We start from the raw sequence: 27094 nt of genomic DNA, 5'->3' as shown, positions 1-27094 counted from the left end.
TAAAAAAGAACAGGCTTACACAGGAGTATTCACTTTTGGATGATTCATCAAGCTTTACACTCACACATATAAAAATGTGTACAAATCATAGTTCAGCTGAAAAGTTTTCTGATTAATAAAAATTGTACAACATTTTGGAAGAATTGAGAAAATTTGAATATGGGCTGAATATTAGATGGCATTAAGAAATTACAAATAATTTTCTTAGTTATGATAATGTTACTATGGAGAGGTAGAAGAATGTCTTATTTTTAGGAGATAACTCCTAAAGCACATGGGGGTAAAATACCACATGTCTGAAACTTCAAAATAGTTATATATAAAATATTTTATATAAACATAGCAAGTAAGGCAAAATGTTAAAAGCTATTGAATCCAAGTAGAAGGCATATGAGAACTCATTATGTTATTTGCTCAGCTTTTCTGTAAGTTTGAGAACTTTCATAATAAAACATTAAAAAATATATTGAAGAGGCTTTTGCAGGTGCAAAAGTAACAAGAAGCAGAAGCATGTGCCCATCACCTATTACTAAAAAACTTCTTTCTAAAAGAACTGAATCATCTACCCAGGGAAACAGGGCTCCTGATGGAACAGTCTCTCCAAGTCAAATCTTCTTTTGGGCATAAAAGGATTATCTGCTTCTCTCAAGCATACTTTAAACTAAAGTTTAAAGTTTATCCACTCAGCAGCACAGAGCTTCCAGGCAACCCTCTCACCCCTTAAGAGACAAGCCTGTTGTGAAAACAGACCCACAAAAGCAAAGGTAGTGATTAAGAGCATGGGCTCTAGAGAGATACCACCTAAAACTGTGTATCCAAACTCTGTCACGACTAGCTACGTGACTGTGGGCAAATTACATAACCTCTCTGTGTCTTGGTTTCCTCAGAATAAAGATACTAATAACATCTTATAGGATTAGTGGGTTAATATTAATACATACATCTCACTTGTGTGTTTATTATTATTATTACAAATTACTACAAACAGTAAAATACTACCAACCTAGTTCTTCAGTCATAATTAGAATAATCAAGGGTCAACAGTCATAATTAGAATAATTAAGGGTCAACAGACATTCAAAAACATAACAGCCCCCAAAAAGAAGGACCAAGATGTCAACTGGAACTACTGACGCACATGGAGAAAACATGCTCACTCACAGAACAGAAAAGAAAAAGACAAAGAAATAAAAAGTGTAAGACTTTGAAAAGTTAAGAAACAAAGTAGCTCAACTCAAGAGGTCCAACATCTGATTACTGGGTGTTCTAGAAAGACAGAGCAGAGCAAATGGAGGGAAGGAAATAATCAAATAAATAATAAAAGGAAACTGCTTCGTGTTGAAAAAGAAAAAGAAAGTGAAGTCACTCTTTCATGTCTGACTCTTTGTGACCCCATGGACTGTAAGCTACCACACTCCTTTGTCCAAGGAACATGTCTTCAAGTTTTAAAAAACTCAAGGGTAAAAACAGTCCGAAAGTATGAAGGAAAAAAGACCCACATCTAAATATACCTTGAGGTTATTTCAGAAGACTGCCAGGAAAATTATCAGTAACTTGGAAATGGGCAAAAGAAATTACTGGGTGTTCCACTTACCTATTCAGGTATTTGGCCATTTTACAACTCTGGAGAGGCAGAGCTTAAGTTGTAGATTCTTTTTCAGTAAGGATGGAAACAAAATCTGCCCAATGTAATAGAAAAACCTCGAAATTTACTGCTGGATATCTACCAGTTTTTCTATATATCCCAGCAGTCTCCTCCTAACATCACCTATGAACACTGAGCTTCTCAACTATGCTTTGAACAAATTTTCCCTTGTTACTGACACATGTTCATTTTGTACTGGCCTGAGAGTCATGGTTTTATCTTGAAAATTAAACTTTATCAATACCAAGGTAAAGAGAAGATCCTAAAAGCTTCCAGATAGAAAAAGAGGTTGCCCACTAAGGAACATGAAGAAGGAAATGGCAACCACCCCAGTATTCTTGTTTGGAGAATCCTATGGATGGAGGAGGCTGGCGGGCTACAGTGCATGGGGTCACAAAGAGCTGGACACGACTGAGCGACTAACAGAACAACAACTAAGCAACAAGAATCAGATTTACATCAGTGACAATAGTCATCAAGCAGTGCCTTCAAATTTTGGAAGGAAAATCATTTGAACCCAAAATTCTACATGCAGCCAAACCATCATTCAAATGGAAGGCAAAACAAAGATACATCAAGCATTCAAACTCTTAGAGAGCTCCTTTCTCTCATATTCTTCATGAAAATTTTGGTGGCTCAGTCGGTAAAGAATCTGCCTGCAGTGCGGGACACCTGGGTTCGATCCCTGGCTTGGGAAGATCCCCTGGAGAAGGGCATGGCAACACACTCCAGTACTCTTTCCTGGAGAATCCCAGGGACAGAGGACCCTGGCGGGCTGCAGTCATGGGGTCACAAAGAGTCAGTCATGAATGAGCGACTAAGCACAGCACATTTTCTGGCAAAATGAAAAAGGAATTCAGGAAAAAAGAATGTGTGAGGCATGAGATCTAAGAAACAATGTCTCTAATCCAATGATATAAAGAAAATATTTAGATGACATTTGCACAGGATACCTAGAAAACAATTAAATCCAAACTAGAATAGGAAGTTAATAGTCTTAAGAATGTCCAAATGGGGAAATAAAACAACTAGCAGAAAGAGTATGATTAAGAAGCTAGATGAATAAAACTGAACTTAGAGTCAATAGATTTTCAATAAAGTTCCAAGACAATTCAATGAGGAAAGAATAGGCTCTTCAACAAGTGATGCTGGAACAACTGGATATCCACTTGCAAAAGAATGAACTTGGACTACTGATACAGGATATGCAAAAGTTAATTCAAAACAGATTATGGACCTAATCATAAGCTAAAACAATATAACTCCTAGAAGAAAATACAGGAATAAATCTTCATGACCATGGGCTAGACCAGGCTTCTTATTAATAGATATGACAGTATAGCAACAAAAGAACTTCATCAAAATCAAAAACTTTTGTGCTTTAAAAGATGCCATCAAAAAAGCCAAAAGACAATTCAGAGAATGAGAGAAAATACTTGCACATCAAATATCTGATAAGGGACTTGCAAAGGGAAACTGGATAATTTTCTTAGTTGTGATGATGTTATTATGATGAGGTATAGTGAGCCAAAGACATGCAAATGGCCAATAAACACATGAAAATGCTCAACATCAAGTCAAAAACACGATGAAGTACCACTTAACACCCACAAAGACGGCCAGAATAAACAAGACAGACAGTAATCAGTGTTGACAAAGATGTAGACAAATTGAGACCTGCGTGCACTGCTGATGGAAACACAAAATAAAAGTCATTTCAGAAAACTGGTCTTCAAAATGTTAAATGTATACCATATGCCTCAGCAATTCCACCTCAAGGTTTATAGCCAAAAGAAATGAAAACATGCCCACAAATAAACTTGAATACTAATGTTCACAGTGGCATTATCCATAATAGAAAGTGGAAATGTCTATCGACTGATGAATAGATAGATAAACTGTGGTATACCCATTAATGGAATATCATTCAACAATAGAAAGGGGGAAAAGTACTGATACATACTATAACATGATGACCCTTAAAAATATTGTGCTTAAAAATTTGCTAAGTTAAAGAAACCAGTTACAAAGGATCACATATTATATGATTCTATTTGAAATACCAAAAATAGGCAATTTTATAGAGACAGATAGTGGTTGCCTAGGGCTGGGAATATTGAGGGGAAATGAGGAGTGACTTCTAATGGGTACAGGGTTCCTTTTGGGGGTGATCTGAAAATATTCTACAGTTGATGGTGGTGGTGGTTGTATATATCTGTGAACATGCTAACAATCACTGAACTGTACAGTTTAAATGGGTAAATGTTATAGTGTGCCAATTATATCTCCATAAGGTGTTTAAAAATATAAGAGGGCTTCCTTGGTGGCTCAGTGGTAAAGAATCCACCTGCTGATGCAGGAGACATGGGTTTAATCCCTGGTCCAGGAGGATCGCACATGCCTTCAGCAGCTAAACCCATGTGCCATAACTATTGAGCCTGTGCTCTAGAGCCTGGGAGCTGCAGCTACTGAAGCCCGCAAGCCCTACAGCCAGCGATCCATAACAAGAGAAGCCACGATAATGGGAAGCCCATGCACTGCAACTACAGAGTAGCCCCCGCTCTCTGCAACTGGAGAAAAGCCTGCACAGCCACGAAGACCCAACACAGCCAAAAATAAAAAAATAAATAAAAATTAAAACAAATACAAGAAGCAGCTAGATGATCTCTGAGATTAGGTAACTTTTTCTTTTTTTGTCAACAAGAAAAAAGAAAAGAATCACTTAAAAACTCTAGTAAAAACATAAATCTACATATCAGAATCACAGTCCAAAACTGAAGCAAACTAAAATATGACATGATACCAAGCAAACAATAGAGAATAAAAGAGAATAACAGATTTGACTTGGCGACCCAAAACTGTTCTTAAACACAGTTTAAAATCCTTTAAACACAGGATTAAATTTCCTTCTCTCTAGACCCCATCATTTCTTCCTGGTGCTACAGTAAGTAATACAGCTGATCCCTCGAACAAGCAGGACTCATGGGCATCAACAGAAAACCACTTTGTTTTTTTCCCCAATGTTGGTCGCTCCCACTTTGTAGAGCTAGTTCTTCCTGACTGCTTAGATGAAATTTGAGGCTGGGCGCATGATTCTTCTGGACAATATCAGTGACAAAAAGTTCTCCTCCAGGCACTTCGAGTCACAAAAAGTCCCATTTTGGTAATTAAAATATCCAGACCTGTGTCCCAGTCAAAACCTGAAACCGCATTTAAGTTTCAGTTTCTTTCCGTCTCATCTTCTCCTTGTAGGGAGCAAACAAGCCTGCAGTGGGAACAGCAGTGGAAAGAGACAATCTTCTCGATATCCCTGCTTTTTGTGTCCACTTCTCCTCCTGAAGCCTGCCAGCTACAGCTCTGCCACCCTGGAGAGGAGGGAGCCAGACCAGACCAGGCCAAGCAGGTACACAGGTGAGGGGAAAGGAGAGTTCCCATGACTGTTCACAACTGGCCTCGGCAGGTGCTTAGAGAGACTGCTGAATGGGGCTTCCACTGGCTCCTCTGAGATACCCACTTTTGAACCTGCAGTTCTCTTAACATAGGCATCCCACAGTGCAGGCACAGCCTCACTCTGCTGTGGTTCGCCCACTCCTCTAAGGGGCTCTCTGGGACAGGATATAAGCTCACCCCAGGCCTACTCTCTCTTACAGGGCCCCAACCCTCTGGTCAGTTGGAAGTATGCATCGTGGGTTTGGTCTGTGAAAGTACAATTATTTTCCAACTGCAGTCTTTAACTTTCAGCCTCAAGGCACTCCAACCCACCCTTCAAATTCAACCACTGTGAGAGCATCTCATGCTCTCCACTGCTTACCGTTAAGCATCTCTCCCCTCCCCCACACACAGGTGGAACTCAATGCCAGAGCAATTCAATAACTTTCTCCAAACATTTGTCCCTTTAACCCCTAATTTTTTTACAGTCAGGGAGATGGAGATTAGCTAAGGACTGCAAAACTGGTTTTCACCCAGAAACTTTGCAAGTCCCCTTAGATAGTCTAACACACTGGAATGTGGGAGCTATTAACATCAGTTGTATTTTGGCCTCAAGTGAATCTGGAAAGCAAGAATCTAATTATAACATCCTATTTCAACCATATTCATATAATGAAAACATTATAAACGCTATTATCGGTTTTCACTCTTTTAGAAACAGTTTACAAAGTTTGAATGGTATAATTTAGTTCTAAGAGCAAATGTTAATGCTAACTCACTGACTATATAAAGGAAATGAATGGTGTTATTATCAAAAGGAGGTAGAAGGGGGAAGAAGCAGAGCTAACTGCTAATTTCATCTTATAAAAGAGAGAATCAGGGACTTCTCTGGTGGTCCAGTGGTTAAGAATCTGCCTTCCAATGCAGGAGATGCGAGTTCAGTCCCTGGTCAGGGAACTAAGATCCCACATGTTGCGTGGCAACTTGGTCTACTACTACTACTAAGTCACTTCAGTCGTGTCCGCTGTGCGACCCCATAGATGGCAGCCCACAAGGCTCCCCCGTCCCTGGGATTCTCCAAGCAAGAACACTGGAGTGGGTTGCCATTTCCTTCTCCAATGCATGAAAGTGAAAAATGAGAGTGAAGTCGCTCAGTCGTGTCTGACCCTCAGCAACCCCATGGACTGCAGCCTTCCAGGCTCCTCCGTCCATGGGATTTTCCAGGCAAGAGTACCAGAGTGGGGTGCCATTGCCTTCTCCAGCAACTTGGTCTATGAAAGTACAATTATTTCCCAACTGCAGTAAAGTACAAATAATTGTACTTTTCACAGATCAAGCCCATGAAGCATACTTCCACAGAGCCCACGTGCCTAGAGCCCATGCTCCCCAACGAGAAAAGGCCCCACACACTGTGCCTAGAGAAAGCCCAAGAGTGGCAACAAAGACCTAAACAGCCAAGAAAGAGAGAGAGAATCAAGATACTACTCAAAGCTGATGAAGTAAGAAACAGAACTTTATATTATTTAAAATAATAAAGCCATCAATAGGAGAAATAAACATAATTTCAAAAAGAGAAGAGGAAGATAGGCAGGAGAGAATAAGCATCACCCACAACTCACTTTTAGTGAGATGTAGACAACCTCCAGGCACAGCACAACCAGAGAGAAACTAAAATGGGCAATTTCGGGGAATGTAGTCACGTTCGGGTGCTGACTGCATTCACACACATGCACAGAAGTCTAATTATCACTTTCAATAAGAGTAAGAAAGCTAATGAGCTCCTCTTTTTTTTTTTAAGGTTTATTTTCTCTTAAAAGGCACTTAGCAAATTATAAAAGTCATAATGTCACAGTGGTATGCTTGAAATATATATATGGTATCTGTATGTGTATATATATTACATATATACACGTTTGATACATACACATATATTGTCTTATGTATACATATCACATATAAATATATTTTATAGATATAGACGTAAGAGAAATAGAGAATAGTTTCAGAGAGGTGATTTGTATATTATGCCCTCAATTATACATCTAATTGGGCCTCCCTGGTGGCTCAGAGGTTAAAATGTCTGCCTGGAATGTGGGAGACTTGGGTTCGATCCCTGGGTTGGGAAGATCCCCTGGAGAAGGAAATGGCAACCTACTCCAGTACTCTTGCCTGGAGAATCCCATGGAGAGAGGAGCCTGGTAGGCTACAGTCCACAGGATTGCAAAGAGCTGGACACGACTGAGCGACTTCACTTTCACTTTATACATCTAACAATGGGACCCCTATCAGATCCAGGTCTGACTCAAATCTACCCTCTTTCCCCTTTACCAACATGCACCAATACCTGTTAATACACAATGTCCATTTATAAATTCTTCTTCTCTGTTCGTTAAAGAGCTCTACAAGGCAACCTTTGGTATCCTTATTGAGACACAATTCCACACGACCCCAGCCCTGTTCCCTATTTCTCTTATGTCTATATCTATAAAAACTATCAAGTAGTTCACAGAATCCACAGGGACAGGCTCAGAAATCCGGGAAGGAGCCAAGTGAACCTGGGTTCTGGGACCTCTACCAAGGTCATGCCACAGGAAAGCCAGGGCCCTGGCTGCCAGCCTTGGACGCCAGTGGCCTCTTCTGCTCGATGAAATCTAAGCTGTCCTGGCTATTCTGAATCAGCAGCTCCAGCTTCCAAGTCCTGGGAAGAGGCTTCATTGGAGAGAGGTCACGGGCTCCCACCCTGGCTGCCAGCATTCAGAAGGGCAGGCGTCTGGCCTCAGAGGCTTCCGGCTGAGGGCAGGGTCCTGCCTCTCATCAAGACACACAAGGGCAGATAAACCAATCCTCAAAATAGAGTTTAAATATGCAGATACCAGCAGCCAGAACCCAAACAAAATAGGGAAGCTAAAACATCCTCCACTTCATCCACATGTCCTCTGTAGATGTTAAGTGGAAAATCAGTCTCCCTCCTGCCCATTCCCACTGCACTCAATGGACATGCCTACTCTCAGTTCCTTACACATCTTTTCAGGAACTTTTCATGTAACTGAAAACACACATATGAGTTCCCAGACATTTTGAAAAATCACAAGTGGTACCATATACGTTATTCCATTATTCCATATACTATTTACATTATACCATGACTTTTCATGTAACATCTATTTTAAGATGCTCCAGAATTCAAAGTGGTTTCCTCCCTTGCCCCAGAGAGTCACAGTTCACATAGTTGTCTGAGAGTCATATTCAGAAATTGATCACTGTGGTCTATTGGGCCCAGAAAGCCTGGATGCAGGATAGTCAGAAGGCCCCTCAACAACTCAGACACATACTACAGTGTGTCTGAAATACACTTGGAAACACTTCAGCACAGACAGGGTAATACCATGTACATACTGACTGGTCAAGCTAAATCCTCAGGATGACCAAGAATTCATATTCCAGGACACTCAGCTGGCACTTATAAAAAAAGCCACACTCCAGAAGCTGCTGCTTTTATCTTTACCTCCCAGCAGCATCCAAGCAGCTTTGCTAAATGAGCAGTGACAATGGAAATGAGTTGTCCAACTGATGAAATTCTTGGCTTGCTTAATGAGCATAAAGAATGGTAAAAATGAGTTCCCATGAAATTTATGGTAAGAATTAAAACCAACATCCCTTTTAGTTCCCGTGTTAATTAATTCTGGGACTGGCCATGCTCTTCTGCCCCTATAGTAAGCAATACTGAGAACAAAAATCAGTAACTTAGCTACTTGCTCTAAGAAACACTTGTTCCTCAAAGGTAAGATTGTGAGCCAACTAAAACAATTATCAAAACAAACAGTTTACTCATCAAATCTTCTTTCCAGGCCCTCTCCTTCATCAGCCCAGCAATCCAAAGTTACTATTTCATAGGTTTTGCTCAAATACAATCAATTCCCTATCTGGTGAGACTCACCTTACAATCTCCCAGCCAGGACTCTAAAACCCTATAAATATCCTCTCTTAGACAATCTTTCTGAGAACTACTGGTAAGGTGTACTCCCTTACTTCAGCAGGTCCAATAAACTTAGCTTAGCTTGATCAATAGGATTTCAGGGAATAAACAGTGATATTCGACAAGTTGTTTAGTCACTAAGTTGTGACCGACTCTAGCGACCGCGTGGATTGTAGCCCACCAGGTCCCTCTGCCCATGGAATATTCCAGGCAAGAATACTGGAGTGATTTGCCATTTCCTTCTCCAGGGGATTTTCCTGACCCAGGGATTGAACTCACGTCTCCTGCATTGCAAGCAACTTCTTTACTACTGAGCCACCTGGGAATCCCATTAGAGACAAGGGGATACAACAAATATTACAGGTAAAAAAAAAAACTGTTCGTGCTGTTCTGTAAGCTTGATAAAAATTGCAGTTTATCGTTTAAGCTTGTAGAACAGAGTGCATGAACATTTTTTTTTTTTTTTTGGTCTGTTGGCTAATAATTGCTTGTGTAGCAAAATTTGGTCAGAGGGCAGGGGTTCACTTTCACTGTAACAATCAACTTGGCAGGAAGGTTAATTCAAAGCCTTCACAGCTACCTGTTGCTACCAAACTAAACTTGCTAATAATGAGAGCATGAGCAAATGGCTTAGGTCATTTTGTAAAGCAAAGCCTTGATTCTTCCCAGAAAGGAGTTCCACAATTTTTTCTCATTTCTGATTTCCTCCAGGGTGAGGCAATCAGAGCAGAGAAATAACAGCTCTATTGCCAATAGATAAGTCTATTGCCAAACCCAGTCTAGGTAACTTCATGATACCTAAATGCATATTTTGTTGCGACAGATCACTTAATGACACACTAAACTGAGAGATCAGATCTTGGAGACTGATTTCCTCAGTGAATGATGAAAAACATGCATAATGTGCTTGCCTCACCTTACATTTTGTAGTTTCCTTGTGCATTCGTGTCTTTTGTTCCTCACTGAGATCCTGAGGGATGGTTGATTTCCCACTGTACAGATGAGGAAACTGAGTGGATAAATTCCTTATCCGTTCACTGATTGAAAGTGACAAGACTAAGTCCCAAAACTTGACCTTCTGTCACCTTCTGTCTAATACTTTTGAGTCAAGGGCAAAATTCCTTAAGCTTTTGCCACTTGGGAACGGGGAAAAAAAGTAGACAGTCAGCACTAAGGAAATAACTTATGTAAATTATGTTACACACACACAGCACTGTTGGCCACAGAGAAATACCTACTAATTTGCCAATGGAGGAGGTGATGTACTAGCACTATGAAACAAGCAATGGACTAGGAATCAAAGCTCCTAGGTTCTTTCTAATAATAGTTCATCTGTTTGGGAAGTGGACAAGCCAGTTAACTCTTGAGCCACTGGTTCATTATCTACAAAACAAGAAAAACACCTGCCATAGAAATCACACAAGAATGGTAAATGAAAGAACCTGGTAAACTCTTATGCATTATATGCATACAAGAGAGTAGTATTAATAATTCTAAAGAGTGAGAAAAGCCCTCCATTTTTATGCCTTAAAACACCAAGTGTAGGGACTTCCCTGGTGGTCTAGTGGTTAAGAATCCATGTTCCAATGCAGGGGACATGAGTTTGATACCTGGTTGGAGAACTAAGATCCCACATGCCCTGGAGCAACTAAGCCCGCTCAGCAACGAGAGAAGCCCAGGCACCACAACTATAGAAGAGCCCACATGCCGTGGCGAAGATCCAACACAGCCAAAGATAAATATAAAATACCAAGTGTGAAACAATCATATTTCACTTTATACGCAGGAGTTTACAATAACCTGGTGGAAATGAACATCTAAAGTTAAAACACCTTCCAGGTAACTAAAGAGGATTTTGGACACCTATAATATGAGAGCCAGAAGGACTCTTAAAGAGAGTGTTCTGAGTTCTCATTTTATAGAAGGGGAAATCAAGAGATTTCCCCAAGACCATCCAATAATTAGTGGTAACATGTCAGCATTAAAATGCAGGTTTCTTGAACTTTCAAACCAGGGAGTTCATTCCAAATTATTAACAACCGTGAAATGTACTTGAAAGAACCAAACTGCACAAGCCAGAGCTTCAGAGTTCCTTTTATAAATGTACAGATTCCTGAACTGTGCCGAGGTATTCTGCCCTCCTCCTGTTCTTTATATCATCAGGAATGAAAGGGCCACTACCTATCCTGCACTATAACCCACCTATATGTATATTTCTGACTATCTAGTGATGCCAATTTGTCAATCTCTTTTGACAAAAGGGTCTGGATGTTCCATTACTCTTCCTGTGAGGCACAATAAGATGGAAAGAAACTGGATCCCCAAATGGTTTCATGAAGCAGGACCATCTTACCAGCCTAGCCTACTGGGACCATTAGCTGAGGGGGAATAAAATCTCTGTATACGTTATGCATGCCACTTTTTGAGGCTCTTTGGGGAATGAGGTTTTACCCTAAATACTATAATCTTGAAGTTAGAAGAGAAACTGATGGATCATTTTCTAAAAAGAGCCAATTCACTTACTTCTCCTATTTTTAGTCTAGAATTCAAATCAACAGGACCTGCAGTTGAGAATAAACCATATACATAACCCCAGAACATCACTGGGGAAGAATCTTCTTCATTCTTGGTACTAGAGAATAAAACTGTTTTTGATAGTCATTGAAGGTCATATTCATCCCCTCTGTTTCAAACTGACAAGAAAAATAAAAATAACTATAGCTCAAATTAGCACTTCATAAGCAACCAAAACTGTAGGCAGCATGCCTGACTGGGCTTTCACAGTGGCGACTCTTACCAAGTATACCACCAAAGAAAAACACCAGTCACTGAGGTTGCTGCCCCAGAGTGAGACCCTTCCACTCCCTCAAACAGAAACCAATGAGTCTTAATCTTTGAGTTTCAGGAGGAAGCTGCAAAGAAAAAAAGAAAAACAAAGGCTGACCTCTAGTAGAACTTCAGCCTCGTTATATGTTCATTGTAATGCATTAGCATGCTATGACACACCACCAGCACCATGACACTTGATGATGGCTATGACAACAACTGGAAAAGCCCATGCAAGGACTGAAAAGAAGAGCTGCATTAGTTCCAGGTCCCCTGGAACTTGTTACCCCATTCTTGGATAACACATGGGTATTCTATCCACTCTTTCCAATGCCCTCCCTTTTACCTCAACTCTCCATTACATTTGCTGTCTCTCACCCAAACTGGGTTGAGAAGTTGATTTGTGAACTAGGTTCCCTCTTCTCTATCCTCTGTCCATCAATTAAAGCTTGTACTATTCCAGTCTTAGCATGGTTTCATTACTGACTGTGCAAATCCAATAAGAAAATAACTTCCCTGGCTGAGACAGGGGCTCTCTACCTGGGATATCAGGTCCAGTCAACCCATTCTGCAACTATCTTACCAAGACAACTCCATTTTCCAACTGAGGTGCCTAGATAAGACAGTCTTTGAGGTCATTCCCAGCACTGAATCTATGATTTCTAAACAAATCTACAATATTTTATTAGAATGAAAAAATGAATGATAACTAGAAAAAAATAAAACCATCTTTTAAAAATGTTTAATCTTAATGGAAACTATACAAGTATTTTTGATAGAACACACACACACAAATGCACAAACATACACATACCCCCAATTCTAATTCCAGTCATAGCCAAAACAGATACAAACATTCACAAAGTATCTCCCAACATTGTATTTTGTTCTGGCATCTGAGTATTTTATCAATAAAAGGAAGGACTTTTATTTTATCAATAAAAGAGGACTCAGTAAATGGAAGTTTCCAACTCTGAGTTTCCATGAAAACTAGAGTTTGAAGGAACTAGGTCAAACCAACCCTTCTTTGTTCAAACCAGTATAAACCTGATGTAATCACTGAAACAAACAAAAAGGAGCACAAATGCAAACAGCTCTGAAAAGGAAGTGCTCAAGTGTTCTAGACCAGTGTGCCCACAGCAACTCAAAACAGAGAACAGCCTGCCACTGGAAAGCCCCTGAAAAGCCAAAATACTCCCTAACCCCCCTAAAGTTAAAAGCAGGTAAACACAAAGTTCAGAGAACAAAAACAAGTGAGAAACATTTAGGACAAAAAGAGAAACTTTGAGAACCAGCCCAGAACCTAAACAGCTTATTGGTTGCAAGAGTAACCCCACTGTTCAGAAATAAATATGTCTTGAGCCCACTGGTCCTGGGGAGAGACCCCTGTCCTCACAGAACTGACTGACCATCTACTGGGGGTCACAGGAGAGGTTCACCCAGCAAAGCACTCAGGCTGCTCTCAGACCGAGGAGCCAGTACTCAGAGGTTGGGACCCAGTGAGGGGCATGGAAGAGGGGCCACTCAATCGGGGTGGTTCAGGAAGGTATCTCTCTCCCAAAATGACTGCTGAGCTGAGACCCAGAAGAGGAGGCAGCTAAACAAACAGCTCTGGGCAGATGGTCCTAGTCTCTGAAGGACAGCCTGGCTGTGCCAGGGTCAGAAGGCGCCTCTGTAGGTTGAGTGTGGGATGTGCAGGTGGGTAGGGCTGTAACTCGGACCAGCTCAGCTGGTGAAAACACATGGGCACTTCTGGTTTCTCTAATGAACACAGCTTCCCACTTAAATCATCCAACCGCAGATTCCCTAAACTCACAAAGGGCAATGCTTGTGCGGTTAAAAAAAAAAAAAAAGTATCCACTGGGGGGGGGGGGTTGGGGAGGGTGGCAGAGCCACCCCATGGTGTCACTAGAGTATCCTCTCTGTTCAGAAAAGAAAACTAGACACTGGAAAGTCAAGTGGCTAGCTAGGACTCAAACTAGGAGTGTCTGACTGGCACATCAGTTTTTTTCATTTTGCTTTTTTACATAACAAAATCATTTGGCACAGGTTATAATGATATACAATTAAGATTCACACAGACTGTTTTTTTTCCTTTATTATACTGAGTAAGGTTCAGTGGGCTTCCCTCGTGACTCAAGACGGTAAAGAATCTACCTGCAATGAAGGAGACCAAGGTTTGATTCCTGCATTGGGAAGATCCCCTGGAGAAGGGAATGGCAACCAACTCCAGTATTCTTGCCTGGAGGATTCCATGGACAGAGGAGCCTGGTGGGCTACAGTCCGTGTCTAACTCGCCAAGAGTTAGACACAACTGATTAACACATACATAAGGCTCAAATGACCTACTGATACACTCAGAAAGTTTTCCTTTGCACAATTCCTGTCAATTAACTTATCTTCTTTATAAATTGATGTTAATTAACATTTCAAAATAATCACTAAATGGCCTTCTAAATATTCTTAACAGTCAAAACACAGAAGCTCAAATGTCCAACAGACTCAACAACCAAAGGTAATACAGAAATATGACAAAAAGCTACTTAGCAATTCTAACTGATAGGCATATGAAATCCTTGCTCAGGAAAACATAATAGCTACTGATATGAACTTAATTTAATATTAAACAGAAAAAGCAGGCACAACGTGATACGCACAAACTGGTTACAACTTTGTCACAAAGTTCATATACTTATCAACAAAGATGAGAAATACATTTTTATTGGGGTTATTTTCAGTTAAAATTGCTTGAGCTCACAGAATAAATTCACAAGGCACCTTTCCACAAGAAAACAGTGTTAAAGAAAGAAATGTTTTAAAAGGTGGACTTTCTTAATATCTATCTAGAACAAGCAGTCACTCTCCTCACCATTTGAAATTTTAAAAGTACAAATAGCATTAGATTAGATAGTTTTCTGCTTTTAATTTATTTAAATACTTGAGGGTCACTGAGCATTTCAATAATGACCCAATGGAAAAGGACAGTGCAAAGATGACGCATATAGTGAAATACTAGCATAAACACTGAACACCGTCAAACATTTTTCTGCAGAGACTGTAACCTAGAGAGTTGTTGCAAAACAAACCCCAGCACATGCCACAAGATTCATCCAAAGCTTCCTTTTCTCCTATCCTGCTGTCTAATATATTAAAATACTGCATCAGTAATTTGTTCCTTCTGGAAATATTAGCAAAGAGATGTGAAATGTTATAAAATGTTGCCTGCATTGTCTTCTGGGTCTGAAAACTCTCCAGGTTAGTTTTTCAAGACCATCAACACAGTACCATTATTCTCATTGTATTTTAAAATGAGCTTCTCCTCCTTGTATGTAAGAATTTAACTAGTTTTATATTTGTACCCATCACCTTGCAAACAGTAGTCTGAAGGATGACAGTCTGGCTATATTAAGTATATTTACAGAATGAGTTTAGAAAATCATTTAACCCTATTTTGAAATGGATGGGAGAAAAATAAGAGGAGATGCAATACAGAAAAAATAATTTTAAATTATACTTCATATCAAATTCCTAGATCCTCTACCTCATCCTTGTACGTTAGCCTCTCTGCGCATTTGTCTATTTTTTATAACATTTACTGATCAAAAGGACACAGCAAATAAAAACAAAGGATGAACTGTACACTTTAAAATGGTTCATTTTATACTATGTGAGTTTTACCTCAATACCTTAAAAGAGAACAAAGTCTACTGCCATGAAAATATATGTGATAAAATATAATAGATGTGATAAAGAGAGAATATAGGGAATCTAAGCAAGGAATTTCTGAGATTATCCAACCAAAACATTATAACAATAAAAAATAATGTATTCATGATTGAAGCTGAGATTTCCTTTAAAAGAATGAGAAAGAAAAAGAATGTGGAGAACCTCCTCAAGACTGGCTAAGAATTGATAATTGTTGAAGTTGAATGACCGGTACAGGGAGTCTATTATATCATTCCCTCCACTTCTGTGTATGTTCAAAATGTTCAGAGTAAGCCGTTTAGTTTTGCTTTGCTTTGTGTTTGTCATATCTTTACAATAGAGCTAATCCTGGAACTTGAAACACACGTATAGCAAAATTATCATCTCACTTTACTGTTATGAGAACATCTGGATAACAGTGTCCATTGTTAACTTGTTTTTTTAAGGAACAAGAAAGCTTTAGCATTTCAACAGTTTGTTTCTATAGACTTCATAAATTGCACATTTTACAAAGGGTAAAAATTTATAAGATCAGTACATACCAGGAGTATCATAGGTCGCTTCCATGTTGTTAATCCTATGATTCCAGAGAGTATCACCTACAAGGACAAACAGTATCAGAAATCTAGAAAAGTTCCAATAACTAATCCCCGATCTCTAAAGTATATATATATATTTTTTTTTTTTTTTTGAAACACATATGGTCAATTTATTTCTAACAAAAGAACCAAAGCAACTCAAGGTGGAAAGATCATTGTTTCCGTAAATGGAGCTAAAATTGATATTCATACAGGAAAAAAAAATGAACCTTGATCCCTACCCCACAACAAATATAAAAATTAACTCAAAGTTTATTGAGATCTAAATATAAATGCTAAAGCTTATGAAACTTTTAGAAGGAAACATGGAAGATTACCATCACGACCATGGGAATAAGCAAAGACATTTTAAAACTGAATTACATCAAAAATCAAAAACTTCTTAAAAAGCAACATAGGTTGGAGATAATGTTCTCAACACATATATCTGACAATGAGTTATACATAGTATCCATTAAAAATTCTCATGACTCAATATTAAAAGCAAAAGACTTGAACAGACACTTTACAAAGACATACAAATGGTCAATAATCACATGAAAAATTCAACATCATTAGTAATCAGAGAAATACAAATTAAACCGCCATGAGATAGCACTAATTAACCACTATAAATGGCTATAATTTTAAAATTCTGACAATGCCAAATATTGAGAGAATATGGGGAGAACGTGGAGCAATCAGAAATTTCATTCATAAATAGTGGAAGCGTAAAATGATGAAGCCACTTTGGAAAGGTCTCTGGCAATTTCATATAAAAACTAAACCTATATCTCTCTTACAATCCAGCATTCCATTCCTCATTATTGTACCAAGAGAAATAAAAAACAAATGTCCACCAAAAAAAGACCTGCACAGAATATATATAACAGGTTATTCATGATAGCCAAAAACTAGAAACAATCGAAATATCCATCCAAGGGTAAACAAATTATAGAATACCCGTAGGAAAGAATACAACTCAGCAATGAAAGAAATTACTAATACATCTAACAGCAACATGAATTTCAAAAACATGATCCTGAACAATAGATACCAGGCATAAAAAAGCATACTTCCTGCTCTGATTCTATTTACAAAAAGTTCTTTTTTTTTTTTAATTAATTTTATTTTATTTTTAAACTTTACATAATTGTATTAGTTTTGCCAAATATCAAACTGAATCCGCCACAGGTATGCATGTGTTCCCCATCCTGAACCCTCCTCCCTCCTCCCTCCCCATACCATCCCTCTGGGTTGTCCCAGTGCACCAGCCCCAAGCATCCAGTATCGTGCATCGAACCTGGACTGGCATCTCATTTCATACATGATATTTTACATGTTTCAATGCCATTCTCCCAAATCTTCCCACCCTCTCCCTCTCCCACAGAGTCCATAAGACTGTTCTATACATCAGTGTCTCTTTTGCCATCTTGTACACAGGGTTATCGTTACCATCTTTCTAAATTCCATATATATGCGTTAGTATACTGTATTGGTGTTTTTCCTTCTGGCTTACTTCACTCTGTATAATAGGCTCCAGTTTCATCCACCTCATTAGAATTGATTCAAATGTATTCTTTTTAATGGCTGAGTAATACTCCATTGTGTATATGTACCACCGCTTTCTTATCCATTCATCTGCTGATGGACATCTAGGTTGCTTCCATGTCCTGGCTATTATAAACAGTGCTGCAATGAACATTGGGGTACACGTGTCTCTTTCCCTTCTGGTTTCCTCAGTGTGTATGCCCAGCAGTGGGATTGCTGGATCATAAGGCAGTTCTATTTCCAGTTTTTTAAGGAATCTCCACACTGTTCTCCATAGTGGCTGTACTAGTTTGCATTCCCACCAACAGTGTAAGAGGGTTCCCTTTTCTCCACACCCTCTCCAGCATTTATTATTTGTAGACTTTTGGATTGCAGCCATTCTGACTGGTGTGAAATGGTACCTCATAGTGGTTTTGATTTGCATTTCTCTGATAATGAGTGATGTTGAGCATCTTTTCATGTGTTTGTTAGCCATCTGTATGTCTTCTTTGGAGAAATGCCTATTTAGATCTTTGGCCCATTTTTTGATTGGGTCATTTATTTTTCTGGAGTTGAGCTGTAGGAGTTGCTTGTATATTTTTGAGATTAGTTGTTTGTCGGTTGATTCATTTGCTATTATTTTCTCCCACTCTGAAGGCTGTCTTTTCACCTTTCTAATAGTTTCCTTTGATGTGCAGAAGCTTTTAATTTTAACTAGGTCCCATTTGTTTATTTTTGCTTTTATTTCCAATATTCTGGGAGGTGGGTCATAGAGGATCCTGCTGTGATGAATGTCAGAGAGTGTTTTGTCTATGTTCTCCTCTAGGAGTTTTATAGTTTCTGGTCTTACGTTGAGATCTTTAATCCATTTTGAGTTTATTTTTGTGTATGGTGTTAGAAAGTGTCCTAGTTTCATTCTTTTACAAGTGGTTGACCAGATTTCCCAGCACCACTTGTTAAAGAGATTGTCTTTAACCCACTGTATATTCTTGCCTCCTTTGTCAAAGATAAGGTGTCCATAGGTGCGTGGATTTATCTCTGGGCTTTCTATTTTGTTGCATTGATCTATATTTCTGTCTTTGTGCCAGTACCATACTGTCTTGATAACTGTGGCTTTGTAGTAGAGCCTGAAGTCAGGTAGGTTGATTCCTCCAGTTCCATTCTTCTTTCTCAAGATCGCTTTGGCTATGCGAGGTTTTTTGTATTTCCATACAAATTGTGAGATTATTTGTTCTAGCTCTGTTAAAGTATATATTTTTAAAAATACAAGAAATTCAAAGGCCTTTACCTCAAACATTTAATATTCCTATTGATTACATGGGCCCTGGTAGACCATCTTGGACTATCTTTCATGTCCATGGTCCTAAAATGTTTTCACTGACTGTATGTTTTTTCTTAAGGTCAGTTAAGAACACACAAACAGAAAGTAGCCTACCTTATAATAAATGAAGGAATCAGTATTTCCCATCCAGGCTTCTGGCCCTCAGTAGCACCTAATCTGTAGCCAAAGTCAGCCTCATAAGAAGAACATTTGGGGCTTCCCTGGTGGCTCAAGGGTAAAGAATCTGCCCATCAATGCAGGGGACAGGGGTTCAATTCCTGGTCCGGGAAGACGTGGAACAACTAAGCCCATGCAGCACAACTACTGAGCCTGTGCTCTAGAGCCAGTGAGCCACAGCTACTGAAGCCCGCTCACCTGGAACCCGTGCTCCATAAGAAAAGCCACTACAGTGGGAAGCCTGCATACCTCAACTAGAGAATGGGCCCTTTCACCACAACTAGAGAAAGTCCAAGTGCAGCAACAAGACCCCGTGCAGCCATAAGTAAAAAATAAAAGTCGTTTTTGTTTAAAAAAGAAGAAGAATGCCCGGCCACAACCCTCCCTTCATTAGGTGGGTACCCATCCTACATGCGTGCGTGCTAAGTTACTTCAGTTGTTTCTGACTCTGCAACCATAGGGACCGCAGCCCTCCAGGCTCCTCTGTCCATGGGATTCTCTAGGCAAGAATACTGGAGCAGGTTGCCATTTCCTTCTCCAAGGATCTTCCCAACTCAGGGATAGAACTCACGTCTCTTAAGTCTCCTGCATTGGCAGGTGGGTTCTTTACCACTAGTGCCAACTGGGAAGCCCCATCCTTCACGGGGCAAGTCAATTCCTCAAAATGGTAAACAAGGCCTTTCAGGATCTTCTCCTGCCTACTTCTCAAGCCTGGTTTCCACATATCCCTGGTCCACCCACCACACACCCTCCTTCCAGGCATACTTGTCTTTCCTCAGACTGGCTAGGCTCTAGACATTCTAGGACTCCGTGATTCTCTTTGCCACTGAAATCTCTCAGCTCCCCTCCACTCTCCTGCCTGAGAACGCCTATGCATTTTGCAAGGTCCCAACTCACAGTCACTTTCTCTGTTAATCCTTATTAATCTCAACACCTCACCCTCCTAGAAGCCCTCTACACATAATTTTTCTACCCCCAAAATATCGTATCATTTTTGTCTTGCCCACTGACTGTGAACTCCTGTCTTGTCTCTCTGAATCCCCAGCTCCTAGTACAGCACTTGTCACACGATTGGCAATTTGAAAATGTTCTTGAACACTTATTCCACAAAGGGGGCGGGAATACAGTGAGAAATATCTCATGTTGCAGAATGATATGTCAGTAAACAACCTAAACATCCTCAGTAAAGAAGAACCAGCATTTTGCCAAAGCGCAAGGTGGAAGCCACCATCAGCCCTTTAAATAAAACAGTTCATAAGCAGGTCAGAAAGGATGAGCAAAGTAATTATTCAGCCCAGGGACATTCTGATGCCATCGGAACACATTTATCTTTGTGTATGCAGTAAAGTGAATCTCCTGAAGGCAGTTATGAGGACTTTCTTTCAAATGCACTTTTTACCAAAATCACTCCAATGCACTATTTCACAAGAACTTCTTTAACTCTAAGGATTACAGGGCCACTTGAAATCCAAAGCTCATAGGCCTGCTTGCAACACTCTCAATTCTCCATTTATTGACTGCAGGCAATCATTTCACAACAAACCAGCAGAGGACAAGTCTACCCACTTATATCGAGGACGAGAAATACATATGGGCAGACAGGGGACTGCTTCTTTGTATATATCTATGTTTAAACATACTATCAGCAGCCTGTTTTGTGCACTATATACTTTCATCATCTTAAATTCAATAGGATATTTCCTTCCTTTAAATGATTTCTTCCAGGAAACATACTTGGTGGGGCTCGTCTAGACCAGGGGTCCCCAACCCCTGGGTGAGTACTGGTCTGTGGCCTGTTAGGAACCGGGACACACAGCAGGAGGTAAGCAGAGGACCAGTGAATGAAGCTTCATCTGTATTTACAGCCACTCCCCACTGCTTGCATTACCGCCAGAGCTCTGCCTCCTGTTAGATCAGGGGTGGCATAATAAACATAAAGAGCATCAGTCATTCTGAAATTATCCCCTCCCCATCTGTGGGAAAAACTGTCTTCCACAAAACCAGTTCCTGGTGCCCAAAATGTTGGGGACTGCTGGTCTAGAGGGCCTGGGCTGCTTCTACTTACAACCTGGAACTTGAAATCCATGAGGCCTTGCGGTTCAGGTTCCCTACCTGGATTTTAAGTATACACACACAGGCACAGGGGTGTGATTCTTACCAAAAAAATCATAAAAGACACTCCTCCTCCTCTTCTTTTTATCTCTCAACAAATACTTCATTGGAAATCACTTCATGCTTACCGGACTAGCTCTTATTCATTTCCATTTAATGGCTACATAATATTCCTTTGTATAGCCAGCACCTAATATATTCAATCATCTGCATATTCATGGGTATTCACTCTTTTTTCAATTTATTACCCTTACTAACAATGTTGCAATAAACATCAAGGACATATATCCTTACAAACAAGTGCTTTTCATTTCTGGGACATTTACAAAAAAGTCCCAGGAGTAGTATTGTTAAAGTTGAAAGGAGCATATGTGTATAAATAAATACATGAATAAATAAAATATTTTGATAGATCGTGACAGAAACAATTTCAAATGAAGGGTCTCTGGGACAAAAGAACTAAGCTTTCTTTATTTTTTTCTTTTAGGGAGAACTTAGCACATATGAGCAAGTGAAAGTGAAGTCTCTCAGTCGTGTCTGACTCTTTGTGACCCCATGGACTGTAGCCTACCAGGCTTCTCCATCCATGGGATTTTCCAAGCAAGAATACTGGAGTGGGTTGCCATTTCCTTCTCCAGGAGATCTTCCCAACCCAGGGATTGAACCCAGGTCTCCTGCATTGTAGGCAGATGCTTTATCATCTGAGCCACCAGGGAAGTCCATGTATGAGCAAACTAAATTTAAAACATAATTGTTAAAAAAGTACAAAATGTATTTGACAAATAAGAAATATCAATAATCTCAAAATACATATGACAAAAAAACGTTAAGACCTCAGTAGTAAGAAATAAAACCTTATTGAACAATATTAAATAAAGATCCAAATAAATCAAGACCTATACCACATTCATGAGTTGGAAGACAAAATACTTAAAGATATCATTTCCATTTGAATTGTTCTGCAGACTTAGCACACACCCACTTTAAATTTCAGGAGGATTTTTGCAAACAGCACTTTTTATGGATGCTTCAAGAAACTATATTCCAGTCGTAGGTGGGGAGTTGTTCAGTCCTGAACCCTGCAACAAAGTCTCACGCCAGCTTCTACTCAGTTTCTCCCTTTCTTTAAGCTTAAGTAAGCCCTAACACATGAGAGAAACTCTGTGACTGATGAGATGGAGAAGGGGAAGCAGAGGAAGTAGGACTGCATAGGTAGAAGCCCCGGAATGTTGAACAAAAGTGTTGCAGCTAGGGATGAATCCTTTAAGAGCTCAAGACTTAAGAAATGGAGGTTCACATTTTGGGGAAAGGTGTGGAATTCATGATTGGGGAGAGGGGATGGGACGTGAAAAGGAAGATACAGTGTATTCAATACCTCCACTCTCCTCAGGGGCAGCAGCAGCTGGACTTGCATCAGAAGGGACTCAAGAAGGGCCCTAACACTGGCCTTTCATTACTCCATAATGCTACTATTTGTTCAATTGTGTTTTACACTCACTCACAATCTCATGAGGACTTGGATCTCTGAGTATTTACTCAAGTATCACTAAAGGCTCATAGGGGCACTCAGTTAGTTATGGCCGGAGTCAATGAGTGAATGAGTGGATAAAGAATAAATGAATGAATGAAGGTCAAAAACAGGAAATCAACTTGCTCAAAGATGACTGTGTAAGCCTAAACACACTTTCACTCCTGTGCTTCTTAAAAGAGTAGAGCAACAGTAAAAAGCAACTCCATTAGCATTCTTTCTGCCCAGTGCAAGATACAACATGCTCTGAATAAATAGGGAAGAACCTATTTTCTAATATCAAGTTATCTCTATATTATTATAATGAGATTTATTACAAGTTTGGTTTCACTCACTTGAAACCCACTCCTTGTAGCTCATAGTGAAAAGCAGAGGCCTTTCTTTTTTTCTAACATTGTAAAGAAGGATATTTAGATACTCCAGGCAAGAATCATTGTTACCCACCATATATTGTGAATGTACCTGAACTTTTCAGCTTAAAAATCAAATCACTAAAGTCTAAAGCATATATTAATAATTCTACTACCCTATTCTTCTGTTTTAATCCATTAACACATGCGTACTCAGTCACTTCAGTCACGTCTTTACAACCCCACGGACTGTAGCTCACCAGGCTATTCTGTCCATGGAATTACCTGGCAAGAATACTGGAGTGGGTTGCCATTTCCTGCTCCAGGAATCCAATAACATGCTGCAGTGCAAAAATGTTCTGAACTCTGAATTGTTCATTAAAAGTTGTTGTATCTAAATACAGAGTTAAAAAAGGTCATATTATAGACATCCCATATTTACCTTGTAAAAAAACACAATATTCACACCTCTTAATAACCTATCTTGCCCTATAGCTTTTATATTGGGAATTTTTTTTTAATGTATATGTGCATGTATCATTCTTTATCTGCCCAGGGCAACTCAGTAAAAGATCTGACAAAGTGGACAACTGGGTATTTCTTGTGTATGCTTGTTGGTTACCACAATATCCCACAGAACAAAACACAAAAACTAATCTGTTCACCTTACCTTAATTAAATATTATCCTTATGTTTAAAAAACACTGACAGAAGTTCTAGTATGTACCAGGCCTGGTGTTAGTGCTCAGCAACAAAGCATTTTCCTAAATGTTCTCTAATTATACTTTAACAAAATCAACTCTGAGGCAAGAATCATCTCACTCATTTTTATAGATGAGTAACTGAGGCTGAGAGGCTGAACATTTGCTCAAGAACTTATGACTCTGCTGTTGTGTAAAATAAAGGACCAAAGAAAATGAAATTCATCTCAAAGTTTATACTTTAAAAAACTGCTGCAATATTAAAGTAGTACTTGATGACCACGATAGAAAAAATGTATGTACTATTGTTTGACTGGTTGAGATTTTAGAATTTTTGTGTTAGTTTCCCCTTTGAACCATTCACTTTTTACATTTTGTCATTGTAAAACTTTTTAAAGATTAACCTTAAGCTTCACCAATGTCTGTGTCTTTATAAGGAACTGGAATCTTGCCAAAGAATCACAGAATCAAGCGAGGAGTGACCATGAGCTCAGGTCAGTGACTTCAACACAGAGACATGAATGATGATAAATGCCATTAGGGTCCCCAGAGAAGAACAAAAAATAGTAACTAATTCTCTACCACTTGCCTGAAATATCTCCCAAGGATCCTACATGTCATTAGGGTCAGGAATTTTGGTTTTTGAGGGAGACAGAAAACAATGCAATTCTCTCTACTCTTTCATTAACCTAAAAGTGTGGTAGGCTGGTCTCTGTAATCTCAGTGGGATCTAAGTAATATTAACTAACTATGCCTCCAAACCGGGAGCCAAGACAGCACGGACTGAACACGGACATTCAAATCCTCCCTGTGCCACCCACCTGGATCAAACTTCAGTATGTTTTTAAAGTGTCTAATCTCTTAGCTTCATGAACTTCGGGAATAATAATAGATTGAGTCATTAGTCAAGGACATCATCAAGGAAACAGATGATCATAGAGTGCCCCCCCAAAAATAAGCACATTAAAAACACTCCCTTCAAGTTGCTGAAAGTTAAGAATGTGAAGTATGGGGAAAGAGTCTTTATAGGACTTGCTAATTCTTAAATATATATTACAACAGGTAAAATACGCCCTCACGGTTCAGACAAGTGAAGGAAGCCTCCAAATCTCAGGCTGAAGGTGAGACTAGTTACAGGAGTATACATTGGAAAATATCCTTAACTACAGTGTGTTTAACAAAATGGTCCTTTCAAAAAAAAAAAATTAAAAAAAAAAACCAAAATGGTCCTTTCAAATGAATCTGTTGCTGTTGTTGTTTAGTCCCTCAATCATGTCCAACTCTTTGCAATCCCATGGAACACAGACAGCAGGGTTCCTCTGTCCATGGGATTTTCCAGGCAATAATAGTGGAGTATGTTGCCTTTTCCTTCTCCAGGGGATCTTCCTGACCCAGGGATTGAACCCCGGTCTCCTGCATTGCAGGCAGATTCTTCACCATCTGAGCCAACAGGAAAGCCACCAGAGAAGCCTCAGATGAATATATTTGGCTCTTAATTTTGTATCAAATATATGAGCAAAACTTTTATTGAAGCCAAAAGATTTGCTGATTTAGTTGCTATAGCAGACTCAGGCATATAATGGTTATTCAAAACTTGAAATATGAGGATATCTTTCTACTGTGTTCTTACGTGGGTTTGAAGTAACCTTAGACTTAAGTTGGCACTTGGAGAAGGCAATGGCACCCCACTCCAGTACTCTTGCTTGGAAAATCCCATGGACGGAGGAGGCTGCAATCCATGGGGTCGCTAAGAGTCAGACACGACTGAGCGACTTCACTTTCACTTTTCACTTTCATGCACTGGAGAAGGAAATGGCAGCCCACTCCAGTGTTCTTGCCTGGAGAATCCCAGGGACGGGGGAGCCTGGTGGGCTGCCGTCTATGGGGTCACACAGAGTTGGACACGACTGAAGTGACTTAGCTTAGCATAGCACATAAGCTGGCACTGCCACTCAACTACCTACTTTCATAGGCCAGTCAAAATTCTGAGTGATAAATAAAACATTATAGCCATACAATGGATGCTCATTTGGTTATAAACAGAAATGAAGTACTGATACATGCCACAACATGGATGAACCTTGAAAATGTTATACCAAGTGAAAGAAGCCAGGCACAAATGACTTCATTTATATGAAAGGTCCAGAATAACAAATCCATAGAGACAGAAAGTAAGTAGTTGCTTGCTGATAAGGGAGTAAGGGAGAAAAGGGGTGTGACTGCTAATGGGTACAGGGTTTCTTTTGGGAAGTGATGAAAATTTTCTGAAATTGATCGTGGGGGTGGTTGCAAAACTGTAATTTAATAAAATTCATTGAATTGCACACTTTAAACGGGTGATTTAAGTAGATTTAAATGGAATGTGAATTATATCTCAACAAAAGTGTTCATTAAAAAAATTCTGCAAGCTTCAAGTCATAATTTTTTAAAGTTTTCATAAAAACTTTAGCTGTAATTAAATTAGTTACAATGTGCTATCAAGCCCTTCCCCTTTAACTATTAAGTCTCTTTCTTTTAGAAATACATTGTGACATAGTTAATGTTGAAATTACAATGATGGAGATTTGCCTTAAAATAATCCAGTGGGTGTTACAAAGGGAGAATGAGTCTGAGTATACAGTGATCGTGTAAGTGTTGATAACTACTAAAGTTGGGTAATGGGTCACTGGTGGAGGGTGGTCATTATACTATTCTTTCAACGTGTGTTGAAATTTAAAATTTTCACAATAAAATAGTAAAGTGGAGTGAGGTTCTTAAGACTTCCTGGTCACTTCTACGCTATCTCTCTAGTCCACTTAGATTTTCTTTTTAAAAATACAGATATACTGAAATACAGATAAAATGATGTCTGAGGTTTGTTTCACAATAACACGGGAAGTGAATCTGACAAACAGACTGGAGAGCATGCTGAAACTACTTTCTACCCTGCTTGGAAAGCCCATCCTTCTGGAGTTAACAGAACACAGAGGGAACTCCCTGGTGGTCCAGTGGTTAGGACTCCACACTTTCCCTACCAAGGACCTGGGTTCAATCTCTGGTTGGGCAACGAAGATCCCACAAGCCACCCAGTGCAGGGGGAAGAGGAGGACACACAGAGCCAGCAACAGAACCAGGAAGAGGTACAGATAAAAGAGTGTGCAACAAGTGGGTTAGGGGCATATGAAAATTCACTGTACAGTCTTTTAATAAATTTAAATTTTTCCATAAAGAAGAGTT

At 39.5% G+C, this 27094-nt stretch overlaps 1 protein-coding gene across 4 annotated transcripts in view; it reads right to left on the bottom strand.

The window, feature by feature from the left end:
- The window catches only part of ENTREP1 (endosomal transmembrane epsin interactor 1), a 111019-nt gene that overhangs the window by 46748 nt on the left and 37177 nt on the right, over nucleotides 1-27094 (bottom strand). For all 4 annotated transcript variants that reach the window (XM_086415451.1, XM_086415452.1, XM_086415449.1 and 1 more), the window contains exon 2: nucleotides 16124-16180. In XM_086415451.1, the coding sequence (XP_086271577.1) occupies nucleotides 16124-16135 (12 nt within the window). In that variant the 5' untranslated portion in view covers nucleotides 16136-16180. The remainder of the gene's footprint in view (nucleotides 1-16123; nucleotides 16181-27094) is intronic.

The sequence above is a fragment of the Bos grunniens genome, chromosome 8, assembly GCF_055505025.1.
Source record: "Bos grunniens cultivar Pamir isolate PY7600 chromosome 8, Bosgru_T2T1.0, whole genome shotgun sequence".
NCBI lineage: Eukaryota > Metazoa > Chordata > Mammalia > Artiodactyla > Bovidae > Bos > Bos grunniens.
This window is presented reverse-complemented; position numbering and strand designations above follow the sequence as displayed.